The sequence below is a fragment of the Zootermopsis nevadensis genome, unplaced genomic scaffold (genome assembly GCF_977971745.1).
Source record: "Zootermopsis nevadensis isolate Lab colony 2312 unplaced genomic scaffold, Znev_1.0 Znev_ptg000007l, whole genome shotgun sequence".
NCBI classification, from domain to species: Eukaryota; Metazoa; Arthropoda; class Insecta; order Blattodea; family Termopsidae; genus Zootermopsis; species Zootermopsis nevadensis.
In genome coordinates, this window is record NW_028259139.1 from 2,251,208 (window position 1) to 2,268,749 (window position 17,542).

Genomic DNA, 17,542 nt, shown 5'->3' on the forward strand with positions numbered 1-17,542 from the left:
ATCATCAAACTTTCCGAATTCGATCAACTGTAATAGAACTTTATTACTGAAAATCACTTGATTGCTATACACACAAAGTGTTGCTGACTTCTCCTGAATCTCTGTTTTCGTGATAATGAAAATATTTCTAAATTACGAATCATTTCTTGTCTGGATAAGAATAATTTTTTTATCAGTAATTTTCCTTACAAAACCCGAATCTAACTGTTGGATAATTAAGTCACCCTGCGTGATAAAAGTGTACTTGAAAAGAACTGTTTCAGTTTGGAACATGTTTAGATGTTGGATTTTATTTTATTCTTTTTTTATGGTTATGTACAAATGTATTGGGCTTTTTTTGGGTTGGGGGGGTTGTCAAATGTCCAAGAGTATCAGCCAGAGAAACTAGTGTCTAATCATCTTTGGTGTAGTTATTTTGGAATATGTGTATATTCGATCCTTTGTCGTATCGATATGTTTCGATTATAGCGTGGACGCCATATTGGCTTTTGGTGGTGTTGTGTGATGTTCTTTTCGAAAGTGTAAAGATATATACCTTTTTTTTTGTGAAAAAAAGGTTACCAAATAACATTTTATACGGTTAGTACTATTTATATTGTATTTATTTTTAAAAATATTATGTAATATGTATTATGAACCTGCAAATCGGAAGCGATACCCTAACAGGGAACATTGTTATTGTGTTACGGTAGTAGTGCTGTAGACCAACTCGTACAAATGCATGTTTTGAAGTGTAACGAACTGCTGTGACTTATAATAAATGTGTAGTAATCTTTTTGCATATCGTAAGTATTGTATTCACTACTGTAAGGGTCACAATATAACCCAATGAAGACTAATATACAATAACTTTAATTTTTCTTTGTCAGGCACACAAGTTCAAGAAATCCAAATGGTAAGATTGAGGCACAGTAATCGCAAAATATGTGATTTTGTAATACCACTTGACTTCATTTTTTCTAAGGATATTTGCACTTTGTTTATTAATTCTGTTTATTTGGAGGTCAGAAGCAATTTACTTAACTAATTACCAACATATGCTTGTGTGGAAAATATATTTGTATTAGAGATTTTACTCGCATATAGTTTATTGGCTAGTGAAATGCGTAATCTACTCAACACATATCCTTGTTCAGGGATGATACTGTTTGTTATGATTAGAAACAGAAATGCTTGTTTATGTTTAGAAACAAATGCTGTTCATGTTTTTGGTTTGTTCAGGGATAATAGTGTTTGTTATGATTAGAAGCAGAAATGCTGTGTATGTTTTGTATGGTTAGTTAAATTACATGGACTGCAGTGAAAACATATATGAAATATTGCTCTAGTTTAATACAATCTCCATTGCTGGTAAGACACTTATTTGAATGCTTGATTAGCAAGCTGATAGTTGTTGAAAGAAAGTTCATCACTTCGTCTTCGTTTTCCTTGGAGGCTTCCATTTTGCTGGACAGGAATGTTTTTATTACATGCTTATTTGCTTTGTTGTTTTCTTACGCACTGTTCACTGTGCACCTATTTCATTTTGCGGTGAATATTGGCAGGTTTGACTCGGTTGGTACCAAAGTTTGGATTCTGTGTTCAGATTTAGGCATTTCTGTCATTAAGGGGTTTATGATTAGCAAGGCATATTAATAGTTCAAACAGCTATAACAGTCCGCAGTTGGTGTTTTTTGTTGTCTTATATTTAGGTAAGGTTATGTGAGATAGTGCAACAGTTGCTTACACCTTTTCTGAAATGTTTTGGTTACCCATGCTTTGCTTTTTGTATATTGACAACTGGTTAGGTAGTTGGCCCCAGATTATGCACATTTGTTAAACAAGTGTACGCGGTGCCAAAACTCAAAAGAACATAATCATTGTCATCGTCACTGCCATGAAATGTGATTTGGAGCTTTCATGGCGACTAAGTATAATACATTTTCGGACTACCAGCCATAATAAGATGGCTCAATGAAGAAAACACCAATGTTTTGAGAACCATCTTTGTCCTCATTTTGCTTTGTAACTGCTGTGCCCAAACTTTGCCCATTTTTGAAGGGATACAACTGCCTTTGTATTATGATTTTGTTCTGTGTTGTGAAATATATTTTCTTCTATACAAGGAGTTCTCAGCCTGTTGCCTGTCATGTGGCCTGTGTATATTTTTGTAGTATTGTGTTATACTGTATAATGAAAACATGAATTAGTAATGGTATTGAAAGATCACTTGAGCAGAAGCAATGACAAATATGGTAACTTACCAATGACTAATGTTATTAAAGAAAATTGTCAAGTAATATATGATCCTGTTGGCAGTAATAAGTTAGTAGTATTTTTAATGAACTGCCATGAAGTTCCATTAAATTTACCTCATAACCTTGTGGCCTGCAAGTTGGTAAGCAAGGGTGAATGTGGTCCTAGATCTGGAAAAGGTTGAGAACCCCTGTTCTTTGTCAGCCTCCTTACTGGCATCTAATAAGAATGTCTGCGTCTTTCCTTATGATATGACTTTTTTCTCAATAAGATAACATCGGAGCAGTAGGTAGAATCATTACAAAAACTAAAAGAACATTGTCCTTCATTACTTCTGTTACAGATGGCTCCAGTACAGAACCGGTATTTGTTCCATATAACCAGGTAAAATAACTTGATGGTAAATCTGAGGGTTTGAACTATGATGATTATACAGATTCATCTGACCCAGTATCAGGTGAGTTCAAGTATAATAGAACACACTGACCTTTATTGTTGTACTGTTTCTTACTGTGTTTGTCATATAAAGTGGTACAACCATCTTACTTTCCATACCTTTCTACCTATTACTTCTTATTTCAAAAGATGAAATTAAAGCTCAAAGCAGAGGAATTTAATGGTGTGAATATTCAGCAAAATTTGCAGCAGGTGGGCTTACTTAGTGATAGGAAACAAAAGTTCAGAAATGCCTTGCCCAAGGCTTGAATGTAAATTGATGGTTTATTAATTCTTAACATTTTAAACTGCCTTGCATCATGGCAGGAGGGCTGAATGTTTTGTATTTGAATATATTTAAGAAATTAATTTATAAAAATATCTACCATAGCTTCTTTGCTCACATGCTTGATTTTAACACATTTAAGATGGGAACTCTTATTGCAGTTGCTGTAGTAGTCATTCTGTGACATCAGAATCTGCACTGGCGATTCCCAATTATTCATTTCATGCCTTATACCACGATTCTGTGATTTTCACAGCCCAGGCCACATTAAAATATATAAAACCCATTGTGAGCCACTTTAAATTTTATGAACAGTTGTGTTAATTAAGTTATGATATTTATAAGAAATGTTTCATCTAATTGTCATGCAGAAAGTTTTAAAATACTCACTATTAACCCCTCTGGTGGTTGAATGTTTAGCCACTAGTCAGACTACCAACTCCCTTTTCTTTTTGAAATAAGTCTCATCAGCTACCAGATATCTTTTCTAGTCATTGTACAGACACAGTAAAATATCTTCAAGAATCTTGTGTATATCTTACATGTATTGCACAGTCGACTTATGATCACATTTATTTCTGTGCCTGTTACCTTTTCTCACACAATTCAATTCTGTATTGGTCATTTAAGCTTTACATCTGTGTGTGTATTGCATAGTGCAAGATGGTGCTTGGTGTGATAACTTACGAGCAAGTAAGTGAAGTGTTAACAGAATGTGGCAATATATATGAAAGCGATTTGTGGGGTGACTGTGGAATAATGTAGAATTATCAGACCACTATTTCTAAATAGCACCAAGCTCTTCCTAATAAAGGAAATGCTCAGCTACACCCATTATGCATGTCAGAAACTTCTGAGGATCAGAACATTGAAAGGGAGGATAGTAACTAGGTAGAAGTTATTGATGATAGTGATAGTTGGCTTCAGATCAGCAATCAGTCTCGACAGTTGCTGAGAGCAAAACAGGCACCATCTGCAGCTGCTGAACCTGTGATTTAAGGAGATGGAAAAATGTTACATAGTTATAAATAAAAGGATGTGTTGCTTGTTTGTTGAACATGAACATATTTGGAAGACCAAGAATTGCATCTTACTGGTATACAAGCAAATCACACTATATTTCTTGGTTTCATTATGTGTTTTAAAGAAACTATATCTAACTTCCTTGTTAGCCTGAAGTTTTTCCATTTAGTTGATAACAGTGACCTTTCCAGTTCTAATGACCTAGTTATGACTCTTACGCCACAATCTAACCCTTGGTGTCCATCTTGCCAGCAAGATTTTCTGAAATTATTATATTTAACACAAGCAGCCCACTGCATTGTTAACAAGATTGTATTAGAATTTCATTATCAAGTTTGTTGTATGGAAATATGATTAGAGGTGCCCTGATGATGAAGACAGCAAGGACCTCTGTAACATCGATTAACTTCTGCCATACTACATGGCGCAACAACCCAGAAGACAGCCATGTTGCTGTAAGGAAGTTGACACCAAAGTTGAAATTCTAATGTTATGATTTATAAATAAAAATTGCAATCATGAAGTGTGGTCAAATACAAACACTTTCAAGTGACATGTATTCTACAATGCTTTATAAAGAGCTGTAAAAAATTTCAGACATGTATCATCAAAGTTGTGGGAGGTACTGTTTCTCTGTGAAGGCTTGTAATTTCAGCAAAAATGACATGGCATTTTTAATGTATGCTGCTTCTAGAGACTTTCACTAAAAGGATTAATGTGATACCGGTCAGTGATTGTCTTAATCAGATTACACTTGTCCACTTTGATGTTAGAAATGGCAAAACGTCTCATTTTCTATGCAGGTTTGTCAGCAAAAAGCAATAAGATACTAGACATATTGTTTTAGGTTGTAGTGAAATTACACACAGGAAGGCCAGCTTAAAATCCAAGAAAAGGCTGAAATGTCTTGAAGAAATTGTTCTTATGAAGATTATTATTTGTAAGAATAGATTTTTCCGTAGATACAGTGGTAATTACTTAAGGTAAGAAGGTAATGGGAGAGATATTTGCAGCAAAGAGGGGATGGAATGGAATTCTGTGTAATATATTAATGATATGCCCCTATCACACAACATCAGGGATATTCATAGTATGACTTGTAATCTACAGCACAGTTTGTTAAATTATTACTATTCTACCTTCTGCGCAGAATGTGGACATCCCAGATACAGGCGCAGCCACAGCTGCTGCAGCAGCAGCAACAGTCACAACAACAGCCATCAAACCTGCGTACCCTGGGGATGACCTCGGCTATAAGCTTAGCCGGGCCCAAACAAATTGACTACCATAGAACATCAGAGTTACAAGAAGTTCTGAAACCTTACAATGTGTTTGAAACAGATGAAGAGCTTAACCATCGGTATTATTGCCATTTTTATGTCTATTGATATCATGAAAGTTATAGCATAATTGTTTCAGTATATATGAGGGTTTGAATAGTAGCCTGGTCTTATATTGTAGCCAGAGTTTAGCATAAGAATTGTAAGAAGTAGATAATGTGTGTTCATATAGCAATTCTGATGACAGCAGTAGTTGAGCAAGACAAGACAATTTTTTTTAAATTATTGTATTTTATATTAACTAAATTTTTAATAGACCATTACAAAAATTACTAATGATTCATAAAAATTTTAATTGGAAGGAGTGTAGAGAAAAGCTTTTTTAAGGTACTGTTTCAATAATTGTTGGGAGGGTCAATTGAATAAAAATTTACTTGGATATTATCCATCGTCTAGTAATAAAACGTAAAACGACGTTTCGGAGATGGGGCTCTATCTCCGTCTTCAGGTTCCTACTCAGTTGGGCCCACTAGATAGAGCTAATTCCTATCTTCGGACCTTCCATCGTCTAGTAAATATAAAACGTAAAACGATGTTTCGGAGATGGGACTCTATCTCCGTCTTCAGGTTCCTACACAGTTGGGCCCACTAGATAGAGCTAATCCCTATCTCCGGACCGGAGATTAGCTCTATCTAGTGGGCCCAACTGAGTAGGAACCTGAAGACGGAGATAGAGCCCCATCTCCGAAACATCGTTTTACGTTTTATTACTAGACGATGGATAATATCTCCGGACCGGAGATAGGGATTAGCTCTATCTAGTGGGCCCAACTGAGTAGGAACCTGAAGACGGAGATAGAGTCCCATCTCCGAAACGTCATTTTACGTTTTATATTTACTAGACGATGGATAATATCCAAGTAAATTTTTATTCAATTGACTCTTCACCATCGTCAAGAAGTTTTAGATTTGATTGTTGGGAGGGGCTGAGTAAAACCACACTACGTCTTGGTTAAGGTAGCCGAGATTTGAACATATTACCTCACAAACATGAACCAGGAATGGTGCATCAAGCAAACTGTTATCATTCCTTCTGTCATCCATTTTTGTTCACGGTCATCCTAGCAATCATGATTTGGTGCTGTGTAACCTTGGTATGTAATATAGTGTCATAGTCAATAAAGTCCTTGTCCACAAGTTGTAACAAAGTTTGATCTGAATGCAGGATGGAAATTCTCAGTAAGCTGAATTCATTGGTCAAAGAGTGGATCTGTGAGGTTTCAATCAAGCGTAACATGCCACCCAACGTGGCAGAACAAGTAGGTGGGAAGATATATACGTTTGGCTCATATCGTTTGGGTGTTCATCATAAAGGAGCTGATATTGATGCTTTGTGTGTGGCTCCAAGGCATATTGACCGGTCTGACTACTTCACGTCATTCTTTGAGCTCTTGAAGCAACAGAAGGAAGTGACTGATCTCAGGGTACGTAGAAAGACCTTTGTTACAAATTACATTTTACAGTTTCTTTTCTTTTTAAGTTTCAGATTTCATACTTGCAAATTTTTCTCTTTTTACAGGCAGTTGAGGAAGCATTTGTTCCTGTTATAAAAATGAACTTTGATGGTATTGAGATAGATATGCTCTTTGCCAGATTAGCACTGAAGGAAATTCCAGATACAATGGTAAGTGTATATTCTTTTTATATGAAACTTGTAAGGAATTGTGTTTGCCAAATGAAAGGTTTTTCATATAATAAGAGTTGTGCCTACATCTTTCTCAAGTTTGCAGACAGTTTCAAAAGAATTCTCACTCAGCTTGACATTGGATATGTAAGTCTGTGATACTTTTAATGTCTGACATCTGAAGTTTATCTAACAATTAAATCATAATAGTGGCTGACATGGAAAGCTAAAATGATGGTTGTGAGGTGACAACTAACTCATTAGCATAGCCAATGGCTGAAAAGAGAAGTTGGCCAGGTGCAAAGAAATTGGCACAGAACCTAGGACATTTGAATTGAATAAGACATGTTTTGTTGAAATTAGAACTATTGAAATGATAGGGAAATTAATGGGTGTGAAAAAGAACTTATGTAAGTTTGGGATAATGCACTTTCCAGGAACATACATAATTTATTTTGCTGTATCAATTAGTGCTCTCACTTCCATGATGATATTATTGATGAAGATTTCTGTCTTCTGGGTTGTTGCGCTGTGTAGTCTGGTCGATGTTTACCAACGTTTCGGAGGTCATACTGCCTCCGTCATCAGGGCGATGAGTATGAAGATTTCTGTCTTCTGGGTTGTTGCGCTGTGTAGTCTGGTCGATGTTTACCAACATTTCAGAGGTCATACTGCCTCCATCATCGGGACTATGAATATGACGGAGGCAGTATGATCTCAGAAATGTTGGTAAACATCGACCAGACTACACAGCGCAACAACCCAGAAGATAGAAATCTTCATACTCACCGCTGTGAAAACCCCAAATCTTACATAGATATTATTGATTATAACGAATTAAAAATAGTGGCATGAAATGGTTAGAAAGTAGAAATGTTTTGAAATTGAAACTAAATTTAGCACAGAGTTTCACAAAATATTCCTAATCACTTACCATTCTTTTTACTCTTTGGCATACATTTCAGAATTTGATTTGTGAATATGTTGCAGGATCTGCGGGACGATTGCCTCCTTAAGAACCTAGATCAGAAGTGTGTGCGGAGTCTGAATGGCTGCCGGGTGACGGACGAAATACTGAGGCTCGTGCCTAATATCGAGAATTTCCGACTGGCTCTAAGGGCCATCAAGCTCTGGGCCAAAAGTAAGAAGTCACGAGACAGTTGAATTTACTTTGTTATTGAGGTTTCTTGATGTTAGTAATGGATCATATTACAGTAGAGTCCATATTTTAATGTCTCTTTGATTTATGTCACTCCGCTATTTAACCATCATTCATTGTTCCTCGATTTGAGTATTTTCTGTGATCTGATCTTGGCTCCATTGCCTTGGTGTTTAACTTCTCTCCATTTTAGCTTTTCCTTTGTTCAGTTTTCAAATCCATTTTCCCCCAGAGAAACATTAGGTGGTGATTTGGATTTTGACATAAATTGAGTTCCTTGTATGGACCAAGGCTCACTCACTATCTTGTAACTAGCAGTATCAGTGTTTCCTTTATCTTTGTGTATTTAATGATGCTGTCAGTAGCTCAGACTGTATAATATTGAATGTTAGGACAATAATGTGTAGAGAATTGAAGTGGATGTGTAAGGAAGTGATCATGGTATAATGTAAATTATTATTGTAGCATTTTCCTGGAGGGACTGAGGAAAACCACAAAATACCTCATTCAGAATAGCCAGTGTTTGAACCTGGACCTCACAAATACAAAATAAGTGCTGACTACTCATTCACAAAGTTCAGCTATTGGTATATTAGTTATTGTTTTTGGTTGGTTTGTTTGTGGGTGGGTTTAAAGTCAGTAGCACTGATGGATTGTGAGTATCAGTGTGTTAAAAATGAAATCAAAACTGAAATGTTTGTTAAACTTAACAAATTTGTTGTAGAGTTTTCCTCAACCATACATGGCATGTTATGTTTGGGAGCATCAGACATATATATTTTTCCTATTCAAATGGATTCAAACTGATAAAAAGAAAATGTGAAAATTGTTTCTGTCAGTTGAGAAAAATTCAGGTGACTTAATGTTTGAGGTATAGCCAGTTGGATTTATGGAGAAACCTGAATGATGACTGCTCAAACTTGCAGTGCCGCCTTCATGGTTGTCTTCCGAATGTGTGTTGTTAAACAAAAGTTTTCGTTGTTTGGACTTTTCCAGGTCACTTATGTGCTGCGCTATTGTTATACCTAGGAAAGTGCAAAACTAGAGCTGTTGGTTAGAATACACAGTAAATTAGCTCTTGGATTTTTTGGAACATGGGCTCTAGAGTCATTTATTATTTTTGGCCTTGTTGAAGCTACTTTTATGTGTTGTACTGGAGGTTTACTTGGTACAGGGAAAGGTAGAGCATGTAAAATGAATCCACAGTAAATTAGTTTTATATTTTTTCAGAGCATGGAATCTACAGTAATGCTTTGGGCTACCTGGGTGGAGTTTCATGGGCCATGCTGGTGGCTCGCACTTGCCAGCTGTACCCCAATGCAGTAGCAGCTACGCTTGTCCACAAGTTCTTCCTTGTGTTTTCGCAATGGAAGTGGCCGCAACCTATTTTACTCAAGCAGCCTGATAATGTTAACTTGGGTTTTCCTGTCTGGGATCCTCGGGTATGGAAGAATTTTATGTGGTATTATAGCCTATGAAACATCACTAAATAGTCTCAGTAGCTGATGATTTTAAGCTCATAATCAGAGAATGGCGTACATCTTAACAATGGCATGTTGAGAATGATGTAAGTCTGAAGAATAACATATTGAAAATGTGTTTGCTATTTACAATTTTAGGTAAACATTTCTGATCGCTACCACCTGATGCCCATTATCACACCAGCATACCCACAGCAAAATTCAACGTTCAATGTGTCTATATCTACTCGTACCATCATGCAGGAAGAGTTCAAGCAAGGCCTGGCCGTTACTGATGAAATTATGGTTGGCAAGGCTACATGGGACAGACTTTTTGAACCACCCAACTTCTTTGGAAAGTACAAGTATGTTGAATTTGAATGAATATTTGGAATTTTTAATGCAATGTAGCCTAAATGAATTAGGTCGGAAGCCTTTGGATTCTGTTATTTGTAATGACACAAAGATCATACATTTTGTAGTTGCTATTTACATATTGCTTTCATTTTAATGCTGAAATTCCAAGGTGTGTAGTAAACATATGGGTTACCAATGCATTTTATTCAACTTACCATGAAATAAGTAATTATTCTGTATCAGAATAACATTGGTTTGAGATAACTGCTGGACTGCGTCTCATATTTGTGTGGCCAAGGATAATGCTTTCAGAATGCAACGTATGCCCTCTCTCCCAACCATGTAAGAGGTGATATAGCTCACCTGTACGTATTTTGTGTGTACTGCTCATGTACACATCTTGGCAAAAGTGTACAAGGGCGTTCATAAGAGAGTCACGTGGTAAAATGGGTTACAATGTTGAACTATTGCAGGCATTTCATAGTGCTGTTGGCAAGTTCTTCTTCGGCCGAAGATCAGTTGGAGTGGGTTGGTTTGGTGGAATCCAAGGTACGTCATCTAATTCTAAACCTCGAGAGGAACCAACACATCACGTTGGCGCATGTAAACCCAGAGTGCTTCTCACAGTTGGAACCAGAGCCTGACAAGTTCTGCACAATGTGGTTCATTGGTTTGGTTTTTGCAAAGACTGAAAACCTCAATGTTGATCTCACATATGACATTCAGTCCTTCACTGACTCTGGTAAGTACTGTTTGTATGTTGAAATCTTAAAAATTGTTATTAAGTTCTGTGAAATGTTGCCCGATGTCATGCTTGTTTATTTTTGTTCCAGTCCACAGACAAGCAGTCCAAATAAAAATGTTGAAGGATGGTATGAAAATTGAGGCAAGACATGTTAAAAGGTAAATATAATTCTTGATAACGCATGTTCTATGTGTGGTACCAGTAAAACCCAACCTCATAATGTGTTAGTTTCAGAAAGTTCTAGGACAGGAGCCATATCTTGAATTTGGTTGCCGTAAGAAAATGTTGCCCAAGCCACGGTGGTCTAGCGGTTAGAACGCTGGCCTTGTAATCCTGGGGTCTCGGGTTCGATTCCCGGCGGTGCCCGAATTTATAACTTGTGTTGGGCAAGGCCGTGGTCTAGGCAACACGGAGTTTTCCTCCGTGGCATCCCAACAATTACTCCATTCACACTCACACAGAAGAAGGCAATGGCAAACCACTTCTGGATCATCTGCCAAGAACGTATATGAACAGGTCCCAGTCCGAGAAAAGGATGGAAGGATCCTGTTCATATGGACCTGTCGCCAGACAGAACACTAAAAATAAAAAATAATAATAATAAAAAAAAAATGTTAGTTGAGTTGTCTTCAATTTACTGCCCTCAGCAGCTACATGCTTATGCCTGTATTTGTACAGCTGTTCAGATGATCAGAATCCTCCTAATGTAACCTCCAGTATATTACATTCTTCAAAGTCTCTTGTACCTGCACTACATCCTTGAACTAACAACCCATCAACCAGTCCTTCATGTGTCAAAAGAGGCAGAAGTCCCATTGCCTGATCAGGAGTGTACTGTAAGTGGAGATGTACGACAGGACTGTGTTTGACAAGTTTCTATTATGGAAGCAGTATTCCCAGTTTGTAAAATTTGATATTAGCCTGTTGCTTCAGGTAATTCAGTTCCTTGCTTCAAACCCTTCTGTGCATTGGGCACTCCTCTGTTACCATTCACACCTGCTAACATAGTAATAGCTCAACATTTTCTATTTCTGTATGTAACATGTTTTTTTTCAACAAGCACCAATTGCAGATAAGAATAAACTTTTTTGCATCATGGCATCATATTCCAGTTTTATTAATTTTTGAATCTGCAGGAGAAAATTGTGAGTTACTTCCTACTAACCCCTCCATTTACAAAAGTAACCACTCAAATTTAGCAATGAGGACTCATTTATATGTAGTGCGTGATTATTTCTGTTACAGGAAGCAGCTGCATACATACCTCTCACCAAGTCTCTTGAAGAAGGACAAGAAGGTAAGGAAATAAGTTATTTCATTCTGCTGTAGGTGTTCTTCTTGAACATTGCTCATTAGGAAAATAGATTTGCGAAAGTGTACAGATGTCCAGCGGTTTTGTCCATAACATCCAAGATCTTATTTCTTAGGTATTTTCCTGTTAGAAATGTCATATGATTGTGGGTTCAATTCTCAATAGTTATAGAGGTATTTGAAATGTAGCTTGACTTGAACAAGTTATTTTTGGAAAAAGAGATTACATTGACAGTACAACTTTGTTTCTCAGCTTGGTATTCACAAATTGAATAAATACTGCTCTTATCTTTTATGCTGTATTGCTGCAAGTTTTAAAATTTAATATTTTTTCCTTTTACATCGGAGTAAAAATGTAGAAAAAACTGTGCTATCAGACTGCAATTCTGTTTGTCTGTATTCTGCTTTATCAAAATGTATGGGGAGGAAGTACAGAGTATCAGAAGAGTTGACAGGGAAGGGGATCTGTAGAAAAGTTGAGAAACACTACAGTATAGTACTCTGTACATTGAACAAAGTGGAAAACAAGATTACATTGAGCAGACTGGCAAAAAAAGATTACATTTAACAGTCTACATAGTCTGTAATTTTTCAAAGTGGCTACCATCAGCTTGGATGCACATCCTGATTTGTTTGGGGACATGTAACTGAGTGAGGAACTGCTGTATTATTAATGCATTTTGAAGTAGTTCTCTTTTTCCCATATATACCACGTTCTTAATGTGGTCCCACACATCTAGCAGAAAGAGATCTGGTGACCATAGTGGCCAATTCTGCATAATGCAGTCATTCTTGAACCTTTTTCAGAATAATGCAACTTCTAATAATACACCACTTCACCCCCTCAATGGTGACAGTCCCTCTGCAGTTGATGGTAATCCAGGGAGCAGAAAGCGGCCATCAGACACGCCTACTGAGAATTCACGCAAGAAAATCAAGACAGGAGAGGAGAACTCAAACCAGGCATGTATTATTGTCTGTGTTGGTGTAGGGATTTAGGGAAGAATGTGGGGGTATGGCTTTGAGTAAGACTTAAACACATTTTGAGTAATTTGTTTGACTTTTAATGTTACATTTTAAACATCTGAGAGCCATTGATGGTTTATTGCATTCTCATCAGTCTTTTCCTTGAGACCACCATAAAACATCCAGCTTTGTTAGTATCATGTTTACATGATTTTTTAAATTATTGCCAGCAGTGGATAACTTTTTTTTATTACCTGCGCTATTGTAGAATGTGTGGATTCTTAGTATAGTAATTCCAGTATTTTCTATCTAGGTAACATGTCATCTAAAAATTGTAGGTACATGAGGATGGTAGACTGTGCAAGGTTTGGTGTTGTGTTTGTTAAAGGAATTTGTTAATTGCATACAGATTCCAGTCTGGGTGGAAATAACTGTGATGATAGTGAGTCAGAAGTTTGCAGTAAAAATAAGAAAAATATTTTTGTTATTAGCAAATGACTTCATAAAATCACACTTTCAACTGTAACCAGTTGGTGATGATGTAAATATTCCTTTGCAACTCATCTCCTAAATCATTTATCTCTGTGTGCTCAACCACTGTTTAGTATCATTCCTGGGAAAGAGAGTTTACAAAAAATCTGTAAGCGCAGCTTTTTTTTGCAGTTTATTTAGAGTTGGTTGAACAGAATTTATATAAAAAGTTATAAACCTGCGACAAAATGCACCAACAGAAATGTGACTGATGTTTCAGAATTTTGTTTGTTGTGTTGCAAGAGGTTTTCATATAAAATAAAGTGCAGTATATTTGTGAAATGTTAATACATGTACTTTTTTCTCTCTTTACTTTTGGTGCAACATTAATGAGTTCAAAAGATATGAAAAGATTGGTGTGCTCAAGTAGATGTTTAATTTTTGGTTTCATGTAAAGAATATTTAAAAATAAATTTGAATGATGAATGTGTAACATAAGAGATCGGATTGTTGTTTCAGGGCGATGATTCACCCAGAAACTCAATAGTGGTTCACTGTGGTGATGACTCCAACTCTGCAGAAGAGCAAGGGTTGAACGTTGGAGAGGAGAGATCACTGCCTCCTGTGTCTAGCTGCCCAATTACTGCAAAGGTGATATTTCTTTTAATACATGCAAGTGTAGTTACCCTGTTCATGGGCTGCAAAGTCACATTCACAGAAAAGTATAAAATTAAGTTCTGGTACTTCTCAAATATCCATCCCTTGCCTTTGAGTAAGCTACACTCAATTCATTAATAAATAAACACATTTTATGGTAAGGATTGGTTCCTCCCTTTCTTGACTCCACAGAAGAGGGAGTTTAATAATTTATGTCGACCCCTTGTTTTCCCAGCCTTTTAAAATTTTTGGTCTGATTTGTGTGTGCAGGAAGCATCAGGTTTGCTGCATGAAGGCTTCGTTTGTACATGACCATTCAACATCAGAACTTCAGTTCATTACTTTAAATAGAAAGTAGTCTCCAGGAGTAAACATAATTTTTTAAAATATTTATTTGTTGGTGATTCTGAGAAAGGATAATAAAGCAGTGCTGTGGTGACAATGTGTGAAAGTGTTTCAGTTGAAGTGAACATTCCATTACTCCTGAAATTTACAAATCAAACCTAGCCTAAGGCTGTGTCAGTACTGCTTTGACTGTATTCTGTTTTCATACAGAAATGTATCCTAAAACTTGGATTTCTTAATGTGTGGAAAATTACCATGAGATGATTTTGGGTTTTTGATTACCATGGAACTTCTGATTAGTGATCAGTTTGTGTGGTAATGTGTATTGAATCCCAGTTCAGAGTATTGAAATGTACATGGTTTTGACGCTGTCTGGAAGTTTGGATTGACACAGTCTTTGTTTTGTATGCGGCAGGATGATGAAAACATTAGTGCTGCCTGTTTATCTCCCTTCCTGCCTCGTTCACAAGTGATGTTTTATTCATGACGAGTGGCTTGTGACTATGTGTCAGTTGTTCAAGCGATGCTGGTTTTCCAACAGGTGTCATTAAGTGCATTGTAACGTTAGAGAGGCTGAAACATTTCCGACATTAGTGCAATTATCATTTATTTTTTGTCCGTCATGTTATTAACAAATATTGTATTTTTTTAAGGTCTTGGCATTTTTCATAGCAGCAAAGTGAAAAATGCCGCTTGTATTGTATTTTTTTTCCAAATGAGTATAAATGAAAATCTACAAAAATATGGAAAGCTAGGGATTATGTTAATTTAAAGTTATATACTTCAGTGTACTTCCTTCATTTTTTTTCCAGATGAATGTAAATAGAGAAGTGCTTAGTGTGAATTTGGCAGTTTTATATAAAAACAATAATGTACACGTAGTTGTTTCATTTTGTAACATTTGTGTTTCTGGATGTGAGTGTAATGTTGTAGTTTCTCCTGTCAAACTCCGGTCCCCCAAGCTACTCCAGACAAGTTCATGTCTGGGTTACCACAGTTCATCTTATTGCAACTTATCAATTATTAGATGACTACTTTAGTACATGAACGTACATGTTCATCTCAGAAGAGAATGGTTTCTTAAATTTTGTTACTCCTTGTTAGAAACAAGTGCCCGGAAACTGAACGCTGGTTCAGGCAGTCATAGTGTTTTAGTTTTCTTATGTTTTTAGCTTGAGTTTTTGAGAACCATTGTCTCAAATTTGGAATGTGATTAATTTATCTTGAAGTGGAGACGAGAGGAACAAACCTTTTATTCCATTGATTATTATTCATCATGTAGGCTTGGTGGGATTTGGTAACTGTTATTAGACAATTCACAATTTGGTGCAACTGTGGAGTATGAATTAGGTTTGGGTAAAATGTTAAAAGATTTTGGTTATATGAGAAAGCTGACTTTTACTCATATATATATCTTGTTTATCCCTCTCAATTCCCAGAGATTGAACTCTCATTTCTTTTAATCTAGAAGTGTTTCAAAGAGAGCATAGTTGTTGCAAGTTGGATGTATATAATTTGGCAAATGAATAAAATAATTCTTGTGAGAGTAATTTGTATTTTTGTACCACTTTGTGTTTGAAGAAATGCAGCAGCAAGTTTCGTTAAATTCTGCTGTGCCTGTTTCAGTACCTCTAACTTGTTTTGAAAATAACCTATTGACTCCAAAAATAAGATTTGGACACAAGCAAGAATATTTAATGAGGTACTACAGTGTAATGGATCTTGTAGTGGTACTGTATACGATACTTTGTGTAATATACAGGACAAAAACTATTTCGCTTGAGATAAAACTATCGCAGAACTGTATATCTCTATGCATGGAATTATTCTCAAGTTTCTTAATTTGTTCATGTGCATATGTTGGTTATGTTCATCATATATATAATTATATTAAGTAGGAGGAAATCTAATTGAAATTATTTCATACAACAAATTGGAATTGTTTTATTATTGTTCTTGCATAATGTAGAAGGTAGTTTTGAAGTGGTAATAGTTGATGCTGAATGGCTTGCATTTCTTTTTCTTACTGACAAAATATGTGAAACCATCCATTTCAGTCATTACATGTCATGTTCATAACGGATTACTTCTTTTAAGGAACTTAGAAGACTATTTTGCCAATACTCATGATACACGACTTCTATCACAATTGGCTATATGCCACATACATATGACATATTTGGCCTATTCAGTGTTGGAACCCAACAGAACAGTAGTCAATGTGACTTGGTGATTAACTGTCTCCTCTTCAGTATTGTCTTACCACAGTTACATATAAATAAACTGTGAAAACAACAAAGTGGTAAAGCAAGGAGCCATCTTTCTTGGTTGTGATTGTAATGATAATGTATGTAAAATAGTTCTTTTAGACTTTGTCTATTGTCTAAATTATAAAATAAAACGTTTTGGAAGATGGAGTCTGCATTCATCTCCAGGTAGAAAAGGGTGGAAGATGACAGAGCCTGTTAGGCATAGCTCAACTAGGAATGCTACAAATGTTATGAGAATTAATTTGTATCTTTTATGGTAATATTTTATATAATGTATAAAGTAATTATATATAAGACATGATGGGATAGTCCTTGTGAGATAAATGCTACCAGGTATATCCTTTGGAATAAGTGTAAAAAGAACCATTTATCTTTGTTTCTAGCCTTGCAAGTTTCTGTCAATCTTTAATCTGGTCAGAAGGACTTGGCTTTTCTCTCTCCAGTTTTTAGTGTCCCTGAGTAAGGCCCAGGTTCAGTATACATTTGCAGGTCCTTCAATTGGAACACAGAATTTTATGTTGCATGGCATGGTCTTATGAGGACTACATCTACAATCAATCACTTGCACATGTCAAAGTTCATAAAGAATAAGAACTGAAATAAACATGATATTAGGCAGTTAGGTATATGCCCAATTAGGGACAGCCTTTCAAAATAGGCTAATTAAAGGTATTTTGCTGTAAAAGCCTTCAATGACAAACTGTATATTTGTTCAAATGTATGTAAAGAAGATAGTAGTGTTGGCTCATGTGCATGTGTATGTATATATCAAGCCAGGATACACAATGTGCAAGCAACTGCAGAAAACTATGCTGAACTGTTGACCAAGACAAAGAAAGTCCTCTGAGGCAAAATGAA

At 36.1% G+C, this 17,542-nt stretch overlaps 1 protein-coding gene across 2 annotated transcripts; it reads left to right on the forward strand.

Annotated features, from left to right (window-relative positions):
• Positions 1–446: 446 nt before the first annotated feature.
• Positions 447–15,960, forward strand: hrg (poly(A) polymerase hiiragi). 2 transcript variants are annotated; one of them, XM_022075793.2, is made up of 14 exons: positions 447–579; positions 2,579–2,692; positions 5,130–5,339; positions 6,485–6,743; positions 6,839–6,943; positions 7,934–8,084; positions 9,333–9,544; positions 9,722–9,927; positions 10,393–10,661; positions 10,753–10,822; positions 11,910–11,961; positions 12,783–12,938; positions 13,932–14,063; positions 14,340–15,960. In XM_022075793.2, exons 3-14 carry the CDS (start codon positions 5,131–5,133, stop codon positions 14,379–14,381), a joined length of 1,863 nt encoding a protein of 620 aa, XP_021931485.1. In that variant the 5' UTR covers positions 447–579; positions 2,579–2,692; position 5,130; the 3' UTR covers positions 14,382–15,960. The 2 variants fall into 2 exon arrangements, with proteins under 2 accessions (XP_021931485.1, XP_021931486.1); XM_022075794.2 differs by lacking the exon at positions 447–579 and adding an exon at positions 646–785.
• Positions 15,961–17,542: the final 1,582 nt, after the last annotated feature.